The 11,576-nt window shown below is 47.9% G+C and overlaps 1 protein-coding gene across 1 annotated transcript in view; it reads right to left on the bottom strand.

Moving 5' to 3' along the window:
• Window positions 1-57: 57 nt before the first annotated feature.
• The window catches only part of LOC100481911 (thyroid hormone receptor-associated protein 3), a 12,819-nt gene continuing 1,300 nt past the window's right edge, over window positions 58-11,576 (bottom strand). Inside the window, exons 2-8 of the mRNA XM_034645209.1 lie at window positions 10,464-10,743; window positions 9,600-9,711; window positions 8,495-8,579; window positions 6,350-6,537; window positions 3,300-3,495; window positions 2,711-2,854; window positions 58-1,000 (exon numbers count right to left, since the gene is read on the bottom strand). Coding sequence (XP_034501100.1) covers window positions 779-1,000; window positions 2,711-2,854; window positions 3,300-3,495; window positions 6,350-6,537; window positions 8,495-8,579; window positions 9,600-9,711; window positions 10,464-10,743 — 1,227 coding nt within the window. The 3' untranslated portion in view covers window positions 58-778. The remainder of the gene's footprint in view (window positions 1,001-2,710; window positions 2,855-3,299; window positions 3,496-6,349; window positions 6,538-8,494; window positions 8,580-9,599; window positions 9,712-10,463; window positions 10,744-11,576) is intronic.

Below are 11,576 nucleotides of genomic sequence, written 5' to 3'. Positions count from 1 at the left end.
GATACTGGAGCTGCTGGTGGAGAATGGGATGCCCAGCCCAGAAGAAATCAGAAAATATTGGGGTGGGGGGGCACGTGGGGTGTGGTCAGCAGCACACCATGGGATACATGGCTGTGCAGAAAAGGGGAACACAAGGTGGTCAGAAAGGCCTTGAACTCCTCCTCGACATACAAAACCGATTTTTACAAAGATCCAAGCAGTTTGGTCCCAAACTGAGGTGAACACTTCAATGTTTATTCACATGCTTTGTTTTCTCTTTGAAGAATCAAAGTTGCCCAAATTAAATCTTTCTATTACTACTACATATGCCTTAAAAAAAAAAAAAAAAAAAAAGGAAGAAGAAGAAGAAGGGCTTTTAAAATCAGGATAAGGGAGAAGAGACTGAAAATCATCAAATTAGTCCTCTTAGCTCCAAATGAAAGTAAGAACAAAACTGTTGGTTTCTAATCGGGAACAAACCAAAATCCAAGTATCGCTCTCCCCTCCCCACCCCAGCCCCCACCCCACACACCAACAACAAATGAGAAACACAGCTAAAGCCCAATGTGCTGTGTTCTGCTCAAGGGCCGGACCTGACCCCAGCTCCTCGGCCGGCCGCCTCTGTCCAGTGGGACGCAGCGCCAGGGATGCTTTCGGCTGTAGTAGGACTCTGCGTGGCTGGCTGGTGGGGGGTAGGGGTGGGATTTTTGCAATCTTGAGGCTCCTCTGTTTTGCTCTTCACCAGCCATCTTCCCAGCGCCCTCTCTCCCCTGGGCAGGGGCTCCCATCAGAGTGGCCCCTACTCAGTTGTGGGCTGTAAATTGTCCTTCTCTTCTCGGTTCTCTGTCCCACTCTCGTCGTCTTCAATCTCCCCTTCCTCCCCACTAAACTTGTCGTGGGCCCATTTGGGGCTGGTGCTGGATTTCCGGAACATGAACCGGCCTCGACCCCGGGGGAAGGCTCCTCGGCCCCGGCCCCGGCTCACCCACTTCTCACTGCCTTCACCTTCGCGGTCATCGTGCTGAGAGAAAAGAAAACTGCCATCAGTCCCGGAGTGATCAAGAGTAGCCAGAACCCTCTTCTCATCCAAACATGACTTTCTCAAACCAACCTTTTGCCCCATCCCACCTTTTGTTCCTTTTCTGTCCTCCTCCCAGTCCCCTACTCCAAAAATGCTACTGATTCAGATCAAAGAGAATATTCCATTGGGTGCCTTAGGAATTCTGAGGCAGTAGCTGGTCATTACAATAACGATGATAAAACCTTCACTGAGCCCTGACAGACCTTCACCTGCATTATCTCATTTAATCCTCACATCCTACCCGATCAGCAAAGGAACTGTAGGGGATTCCAGCTCTCAAAAGACGGGTCTGAGAAAGCAAAGCACACACCAAAACACGAAACTGTCTGGTCTGGGATGTCAGGCGGCTCACTGGGGCGGCAAGCTCTTGCCCACCCCAGCCAAGAACAGGCAGTGAGACCAAGGGCAAAATGACCTGGTCATGGTCTCAGACCTGTGAGTGGCAAAGGCAGGACCTGGAACCCAGCCTCCCACCTTCTATCTCCCCTCTGTCATTTCATGCAAAGAGGCAGCGTGGCAGAGCAGGAAAAAACCCCAGCCTGCATCTCACCCCTGCTCTGATGACCACACGAGAGAGAAGGGCTCCACACAAAGAATGAGTGAGAAAGCACTCTGAAAATCAGAAGCTGCTGTTGCTACCTCATCAGCCCCATGGCTTCAAAAACTCTAAACCGTCCCAAGTAGGACCTTAGGCCCCGGGGGTCAACTCATCGAGACGGCCAGCTGCTTCCTGCCAGGGCTGCTCGTTCAACAGCCTAAATGCAGGCGGCCGACAATCCTCCTTCAGGCGGCAGATGGGGAGAGGGAGGACGACTCGGTGGCCTTTACCTTCCCCCCGTAGCAGTGCCATTCCAGTACCTACACTCGAGACGCAGGGCCAAGGGCCCCCTCGGAGTCTCAACGCAGCTCCCAGCCTCCCCAGCGAAGCAAAGGTGGCTATGCAGTCACCTACAAAACCTGTTTCCCCAGCCATGCAGCTGACGGCACAGACCAGCGCCAGCCCTTCTTGTGGGGGATGAAGTCTCGCGTGCAAGTTTACCTTGGTGACAACACTCAAAGTCCCATCTGCTTGCACCTGAGCCTGCTGCTGACAGAGCAAGGCTGAGAGACCTTACTCCCTGGCAAGGTAATCCAGCCTAGAGGAGCCCCAACGTGAGGGAGGAAAGGAGACCCAGAAAGTGCCTGCTACCTAGGAGTGACCAACAGAAGCCCCAGGGACATTTCCTTCTGGAGACAGATCCCCTCCCTCCAAGAGATCCTGAGCTGTCTTTTCTGTCTATCTTGCACTAGGGAGTGACAGACAGAACTGCGGACTTGGGGGAGAGTTAGGACTCCATCCCTGGATAAAGGCTGGAGGGCGGCCGGGGGTGGGTTAGCAATCAGACAAGCTCATAGACTCGAAAGGCCAGAGCAACCATTCTTGCTTCTCCTGGAATCCATACACCTCCTAGATGAGGTCAGGATACCATCTCACAGGAGAACGCTCCTCTTGCCAGCACCTCACGGTCCCACAAGTACCCCCCACCCCCCCGCCCAGTACGCCTGCACGCACATCTAATCACAGTCCTGGACAGACCAATTAAGCCTTGGTATCAGCCACGGTGTGCGCCGGAGGCCCTCTGGCCCTTCCTGCTTATCCCAGACACATACCAGGTAATACTTCTTGCTTTTAGGCGTGTACTCGGGGTCCCATTCCTCCTCCCGGTTTCTCTTCTGAAAATCGTTGTTGCTGTTGTTGTTGTTGTTACCAGAGTAGGTGCCTCTGCCCCAGCCTCTCCCTCTGGCTCGAAATTGCTGCGGCATAAATGGGGGAAAGGAACAAAGGACTGCGTCAGGAGTGGAGAAAAACCACTCCCTGCCTTCTGCCCAAACACTTTTCTGGCACAGAGCAGACAGCAGTCCTCTAGTCAATCTGCTGGTCAGCTGGTTTCTAGCCATTCTGCTACAAACCCTTTCTGCTCAAGTCTGCAGCCCAGGCAGAGGACTACACGGCACAAAGCCCTCCCTACAGATGCAGCAGCAGTCAAGGTAAGTGGGGAAATTCGGAAGCCAGAAACCCCGAGCGGCTTTCTAGGTGATTACGAACAGAATAATAACTATAAACAGAAAGCTTGGGGAAGAGGGGCACCACAGACTCGGGGATGTAGAGCCTGGATTACTTGCAGCAAGGGCAACAAAACTAGTAATCTCATCATCACATAACTAGAATTGGGAGCAGGGAGAGGGGGCAGGATCTTACGAAGGTCCCTCGAGCTCGGCCGCCTCTCTCACTTGGGCCCACGAAGTCTTTGGTCCCTAGTCTTGACTTGTCAAAGCCCGTGGTGCTCTCTTCTCTCTCCTCCGTCTCTTCCGTGTACTCTTCCGCTTTGTAGGAGTGGGATGACTGGGAGGAAGAGGAGGAAGACCTGGACCGGTCTCGTGCTCTCCGGTGCTTCCTACGAAAACAGAAGAGGCAGTGATTTAAATCACTCGGTGCCAGGGGACAGCCCTTGGCTGGGGCCTCACTGGTAAGATGCACCGGACAATCAGGAGCGTTATCTGTGATGAAGACACTGAAGACAGGTAACCTCAAACTTGCCCCCAACTTACCCACCCAGGGTACCCAGGGCGCTTCCTCTCAATTCTGAGAGTCACGGTCAGTGACACATCTATGTCTTAGTCTGTGATGAACATGGGACATATACAGCAGGAGGAAGAGAGCATGGCCTGTATAACCAATATGCACAAACTAGAGAGGCAGAAGGAAGCTAACACTGCACTGGAAGCCATGATGTACTGGGTACCGGGACGGAGGCTTCATATCACCATTTGTTTTGTGCTTTACGTTACTTTTATTTCTTGTAGGAGGAACATGACCTGCCTAATGGGCCTGTTCTACAGACTGAACGAACAACATGCTTAAACACTTTACGGTGACAAAGCAGGCATGCAGTAAATGGCAACCCTGATTATTTAGCAGTATTCCCCCATTTTATAGACAGAGGAGATTCAGGGTGACAGAGCTGAGCAGAACCTGGGCTCAAACCTAGCTCTAATTATACCACTACTCCACATACCACCTCTCACTGAGCTCAAACAGGGTGAGTTATTAAGCACAGGATCTGGCAAAACTCTTCCCAGAGTGATTTCCCGCCCTTCCCTTCATCTGAGAGAAATTACAGACTAGGGCAAACGAGCACACTACAATGAGTCACTGTCTATGTACTAGAAGTCAGTGCCAGCCCTGCCATGCGCTCATGGAGGTTACTGGCTGCCTGTAAGGTGGCAGAAAGGCCAGGCTCCCAGAAGCAGAAGATGACCTATGGGGAGAAGCCAGCTAAGCGCGAGGAACCTCTCACTGTCCTCCTCCATTATGCAAAGCAGCCTGCCCCCTCTCCCACCACACTCCCCGCCATTTAAGAAGCTCAAGAACTTAATCCTAGTGGCTCTTTCTAGCACTGACTCACAAACAGGGCAAGTCTAAGTTATTGTCATAGGATTTTTATAACTCAGATGTGTAACTTTTTTTTTTTTTAAAAAGGGATGGTGTTGAATTGTATAGATGGGATGGAATCAAATCCTGTGTATTATGTCTTCCCATTTTTTTTTTTTTAAGATTTTATTTATTTGACAGAGAGAGACAGAGCCAGTGAGAGAAGGAACACAAGCAGGGGGAGTGGGAGAGGAAGCAGCAGGCTCCCAGTGGAGCAGGGAGCCTGATGCAGAGCTCACGCCCTGAGCCGAAGGCAGACGCTTAACAACTGAGCCACCCAGGCGCCCCAAGACGTGTCACTCTTGACTCCTGTAAGTCAGTGCTATTTTAAGAGGTTTTAAAAAATAAGATTCCAAAAGGCCCCAGATTTGAGTCCCAGCACCACCTTTTATTACTTTTGTAACCTTGGGTGAGTTGTCCTTCAGTCCTATGAGAAACAGTTCTTGTAACTGAGGTGTGATGCCGAATGAGAATAACCACCTTTCTTCTTGTCCCAATCACAGAACACTAGGGTTCCGAAGGTTACGCAGCAAGTCAGAGGAAAAGGCATGTGTCCCGGGGAAAGCAATCAGGATCAATAATCCAAACCCAACCCTGAAACGTTTGAGGGGTTCCGCTTCCTCCCCACCAGCAGCAGCGCTGAGGACTGCTGTACCACCAGCTCTCCTCTCTGCTGAGAGTGGGATCAGGTCCCTTATCAACAGGCAGCCCTGAAAGCTGCCAGGGCTCCCCAGGCGTAAGTGGAGGGGGACACAAGTGGAACAGAACATCTGGGTTTTGATGTCAGTTGATAACTGTGTCATCTTAGACAAATCATTATGAGCTTAGCTGAGCTTTCAAAATGGGCAAAACGGGTACCACACCAAGTGTCCAACTTATCTTAAAGGGCTGTTATCAGAAAATGGATATGAAAATGTTTGCCGGCCGAAGTTCACGAACAGCAAAAGCGGTGTTGCTTCACAGAGGAGAGTGTGGGTTTTGACTCTTCTGTGTTTAATGAGACATGATTGAAAAGTCATGGAACTTTCACAGATGTAAATAGAAATGGCAGGACCTTGGCATGAATGCTGCCCTATGAAGTTCAACAATGCTACCTTTGTTTAAAGACTATTTGGAACACCTCACTTGGAAGTGTCTGCAAAACTAGTTCTTTTTTTTTTTTTTTTAAAGATTTTATTTATTTATTTGACAGAGAGACAGCCAGTGAGAGAGGGAACACAAGCAGGGGGAGTGGGAGAGGAGGAAGCAGGCTCCCAGCGGAAGAGCCTGATGTGGGGCTCGATCCCAGATCACCAGGATCACGCCCTGAGCCGAAGGCAGACGCTTAACGACTGCACTACCCAGGCGCCCCTGCAAAACTAGTTCTTAAAAGGCATTTAAAGATCAACAATCTTGTCCTATCTAGTTTCACTCTATTTCTTTGACAAAACAATGTTATTAACCAGCCAAAAAACTTTGAGCCATTTCTAAAACATAACCTCCCCGTGAAGATTTGCAACAAAAAAGAACGTATCAAAGACGACGACTACACACAACCCAAAAGGAATTCCTGAGTGATTTTTCACTCTGTCCCTACAGCCAAATTAAATGCCCATCTCTCAGGAGGCCTTCTTTGGACAAGGATCACGCCTACTTTGACACAGAAGTTCTGTCTTCAGCGAGGGACCTCACTTGACAGTTACATGGTATAAAACAAGAAACTGCTCTCATTCCTAATCCTGAACTTCTCTGGCCCAGAAGGTCTAGTGTACAGCCTGGGAGGAGCAGACAAGAGATCCCACTCGGGAGTCTGAATGAGGTAACGGGGGCTTACGTACTTCTGCTTCTTTGATCCTTTGTGAGTTTTCTCTGTTTTCTCAGCTGATCTTTCCCTCGAGTGGCTTGAGTCTCTGGAATCCACTGATTCTCTTGATTTACCTCGTTTCAGATCTCTCTCCTTATGTTTTTTACGACGTTCAATATCAAGGCGGAGATCGACAGGATCATCCTTGTATTTTCCCTCAGCCTGCCAAAAGAGAAATCAAAATTAAGGTTTTTGGGATTCAGGGCTGTCAACTCAACCACCCCACAAACTGTGGTTTCTACTCAATGGAGCGGTACACAGGAAGCACTGGGAGTGTGAGGCACATCACCCAAGCTCGGAGGGATACAGGATGTCCCACAGAAATCCCTTCCTGAGGGTCCCTCACAGAACCCAAACCAGTTCTCTAAAATGATGATGACTGCTTTCTGAAAACGCTAGACATTGATCTCGCCTTGCTTGTTTCCTCTGTGGCCCAGCAATAACTTTGGCTAGCCTACACGCTGAGTAGGCCAAAATCAGCTTTAGAAGGTGGCCGGTCAGGCTGGCTCAGGCCTAGTCACCACCAAGAGTGGAAATGCAGGTGTCATGTCTTCCTTCCCTACCTACACTGTGGCAGCCACCACGGGTTTATCCTCTCCTTGGAATCAGCTCTGAGTGCAGAGCCCAACAAGAGACTGTGGGACACTTCGGGAGGCCTTCCAAAATGCTTACATTGAGAAATTACTTTAGAGAGGGAATATCAAAAATCACAATGGAGAATTCACAAAGTGGCAATACCAGGTCAAAATTTATTTTAAAAAGGGAAAAAAGCAGCAGCAAAAAAGGAAAGCGAACTCTTTTTTTGCTGACTTCTTCATTAAATCGAACCCCCCACGGCAAGTGTGCTGGGGATGCCGCAGTGGCAGCAGCGCTGTGTGCCCCAAACCAGGGCAAGGGCTTTCGACAGCTCTTAGGACACTCAGAGCACAGAGGGCCAGGCGGATTCAGGGACATTAAGCACTAGGACTTGCCTCATGGGAAGTAAAACCTCTCTAGAAGGGGAAGGAATGAGCAGTTCACTTCGTATTAACATCTCACACAAACTATTAAGCTTTTTTGGTGAAATAAAGTTTAAGTAGGTTTATTTTTAACCTGTTCGGTTTTGAGAGGGAATGGAGTCTCTGTACCCTCCAAAGACCCAAAAAAAGGCAGATGCTGCTCCCTGAGGCCGTGCATCCATAGCACCTCTATGGAGTGGGCCTGAGAGGCCTGGAGGGTGAGCGCTCTTCTGCTGTCTCAAAGCCTTGCATCTCACAGGGTCAGTGCCAAGCTGGTGGGTACATGGAGAAAAAGAAGAGGGGGCTGGGAGAGAAGAGAGACTGTGCAGAGGAGGGCCTCTCGTCCCATTTGACTATTAAGACAAATTCATTTGGAAGACCTGGAGAGGATTATCTTTAGAAAAGGTTTCAAGGTTTCAGCAGCACTGGAAGAGCCATCTTTAATTTTAAATTTCAACTGTATTATGTGAATGAAGGTCAATAAATACTAAGAGACTTACAAAAAAAAAAAAAAACAAAAGCAAATCTACTATTTCATAGTAAAAGACTGCATACAAGCTTTAACCTCTTCATAACTCTGTCTGCGTGCACATCATTGCAAATGTTGCTGGGCTATCAAAATAATGTTTAGCTTTAAAGTAACAGTAACCGACAGATGATAAATATGGTACAATGTTAGAAAAAAAACTGGACTAGCTGTTTAAAACAGTCTACCATGTTAAGATATGAATATTTCACTCTCCTCTGACATGCATGTCTTTTTGAAATCATGGTTGGAAATAGTGCATGTAATATAATTGATTTGATAATACTTACAAGCAGAAAAATATCACAAAAAGTTTCTTCTCTCATCATGGGCACTTGTTCCAAAACTCCTCTCTTTTTTTTCTCAAGCTCACCTCAATAGACTTTGGGGTCATTTACCATATTCTAACCACTTCACAAAGGTTGTTGATACATTTAATAAAAATTAACCCTTTGTAGTTCATTTTTAGAATTATGCCCATCCTTAAAAGAAAAACACAAACTTAAGTAGAGAGTAATTTAAACAAACACATTTCTGTCAAGTTCATGCCCAACGCACTCATTTTGTTGGAATTACGATCAAAGCAACAGTTCACCTTGTAGCCAGGTTCCCGTGGACTTTTCATTTCATCATGAGCCAAACCATGTTTTCTGAATGTACTGGGAGAAATGTCTATCCTCCTAAAAATTGAGAACAGAAAAATTGTTTAATATCTCCATAATGTGAATATACTATCGGTAATATTTTAGTTCCTCAGTTGGGTAACAGAATCCTAGACGTTTCTACTAATTATGTTTCATAACTTACATATACATATTACTTGTACTCTTTGCTTATATATTAATACTCGCCCACAGGTGTGTCTGTGTGTGTCACACACACATCCCAACTTCTCAAACTGAGGAAACTTCTTATTCCTTCCCGGTACTATTACAGCCAGGAAGAAAGACTCACCTACACCCACGCCTATAATCTCAAGTTCCCATCAAGACTATCCATGCCCTGCTAACCTCAAAGAGCAGTATTCGTCTTGGGAATAGGAATATAAAGGCCCGTTTACTGACCTGTGAGATAAGGTCTAGGTGAGAAAACTGCCTGGCACATACACACATCCCAAAGACCCCAGACCCCAGACTGCAGCAGAAACACGGTTCTCTTCCCTACTGCCACAGAGCAGACTAGTGAGAAATTAAAGCTACAGCCAAGTTGGTTTCTAGACAGAGCCCCTATTTGCTGAAATGCTCCCAAAACCGAATGTGATAGTCTTTAAACCTGCTGGGCTTTTAAACCTTTGACATAATCCTACAAGCTCTCACACTCACTGGAAATTCTTCCAAAAGAACTGCTACATGGAACACATGCGTTCCATATAGCAGTTTTGGAACGAAACTTAACATTTACTCCCCATGCAAAAAGTTCACAGTGCTCTCAGGTTACCATCAGCCAGCTCCCAAGAACACAAGGATTCGTCTATATCAAAAGGCTGGTCTTCCTCAGGCCCAAAGTGAGAAACTGTAGTCATCAAGGCATGTCCTTTCCACTCAAACTACAAATGCCCACTGCCATCCTAGCGTCTGGAGAATGTTTACCCTAACCTCTGCCGCTATGGCACCCACCTAACGTTGACAAGAACAAGATGGGTTTATCATCTGATGCGCAAACTTTTATGGCCACCTCCAGTGCAAGGCCAAAGTCCTCACCTGTGTATCTCCGGGCTTTTCTTGTTTTTAGCTGCCTCCTGCTCAGTTCCTCTCTTTAGGTATTTAGTAAAGCGCTCATGCAATGTCATTCCCGAGGACCCAAAATGATGCTCTGTGGGAATTCAAAGAAAAACACATTATGCTCCCAAAGGCAGACCCAATATTCAACTCTCCTGCATGAGCCTGCAGCCAGAGAGATGTGACTCAAGTAGTCAAATCCATATAACACGCACTGAAAGGAGGAAGGAAAAACAGCTGGCTGAGACACGATCCAGTGCTGGTCACTGGATTTCTACCATGCCTCCCTTGTCTCAGGATGTGGATACCAGGAAGCCCAGAGCTCACTTCTCTGTGAATCACAGCACCAACTCCCACTGGAGTTTAAGTTTCAGGGAGAACCTGTAACTGGGCCAACCCAGCTGCTGTATCATTTCTACCGCTCCCCAACCTGCCCACCTCCGTCTGCCCAGGACACGGTAGGGTAATGTGGAGAAGACATTCACACCACAAGGTCTCTGAGAGACCTCTAGAGGCGTCCACCTGCTAGACAGGAAAAAAGAGGTGCTGGAAAAGTCACTCTTTATACGTCCTTCTTCAAGCATTTTAAACCTTACGTGAAGGACTTTACCTATTCTCATGATCACAGGTTAGTAGCATTTCGAAATCTTCAACTCTGTAATTAAAAAATGGAAACTCCTCCTTGGGAGGAATTTCCTTCGAGCCAGTCCTTAGCTTCAAAGGCCCTTTTGATGAGATAAAGGGCCCCGAGAGGCTCCCTTATGCACCCACTCATCCTTCTGCTTGTAGTGGAGGAAGCGAAGCACACAGAAAGGAGGCCCACAGCAGGCTGGGGGCTGCACTCACCTTTCACATGGTGAACAATGGTCACTATATGCTGGGCAAACAGTTCAGAGGGGCTCCGCTGAGACTGAGCTGACTGTATGTGCTGGAAAATGGAACGAAATTCCTGTTCCTTTTTGTTGCTATGGACTAGATCCCGACAAAGCTTGCGTTCCTGAGCCAATAAGCCACTGGGTCTGGAAAAGAAACACAGGGAGGCCCAGTGTAACAAGATATACAGAAAGTCAAAACATTTAAAGGCTAAAAAAGCAATGCTCTTTTCCCCCAAGAGTTTTAAATTGATCTACAAAGTTGCTTTTTGCTTCCCACCCACATTCTAAGTAACCTCAATGGACCGTAGAGATAGAAAAAGGCATTCAAAATCTCTCCCTTTTTCTCACTAGGAGTCCTTAACAGGAACAAATGGGCAGGGTGAAGTACTGAACCTCAATGACTGTTTTTGGAGTCACTGCGGTTTTAACGCACACAACAAATGGGAAAGTATCACTCCGTGCTGCTCCGTGAAGCCAGGATCACTCCGTGAAGTGGGATGTGGCCGGAAAGCTGCTCAGGTGGCCTTCCCACTGGCGGTGCGGTTTTTAGCCCAGGTATAAAAGAGCCTGGGCCTCGCCACTCCCCTCAAGTTCCGCCACGCACCCCCCTCTCCCCAGCCCCAACTTTAAAATTGCTACGCTATTTGACAGATGTCTGTAATAACAGACTTTGGTAACCTAGCTAAGAATGGAAAAACGGATTCTGGACGGCTCCACAGGCAAAATCATCTTAAGCATGTTTAAGGGAAATATGGGATGATGGGGGACAGGAGGTGGGGTAATGGATAGAGGTCGAGAGGGGACCCAAGACCTAGAAAGCCAGTCACTGAAGACTGAAAGATGCTTTACCACCCGTGATACTGCCCCCAACATATAACTGCTCAGTGACACGCACTTCTCCACTGAAAACAGGTGGGCGTATCAGCACTGAACTTGGCCAGCAGGGAAATACAGGAAGGGCCTGTCCTGCTTCCAGAACATCATCTGGGAGAGGGGTTAGAAAATGCCCCTTAGGCGCCTGGGTGGCACAGCGGTTAGGCGTCTGCCTTCAGCTCAGGGCGTGATCCCGGCGTTATGGGATCGA

This window comes from Ailuropoda melanoleuca, chromosome 2 (assembly GCF_002007445.2).
Source record: "Ailuropoda melanoleuca isolate Jingjing chromosome 2, ASM200744v2, whole genome shotgun sequence".
Classification (NCBI taxonomy): Eukaryota; Metazoa; Chordata; class Mammalia; order Carnivora; family Ursidae; genus Ailuropoda; species Ailuropoda melanoleuca.
The sequence above is the reverse complement of the archived record's forward strand: the minus strand, read 5'-3'. Positions and strand labels throughout refer to the sequence as shown.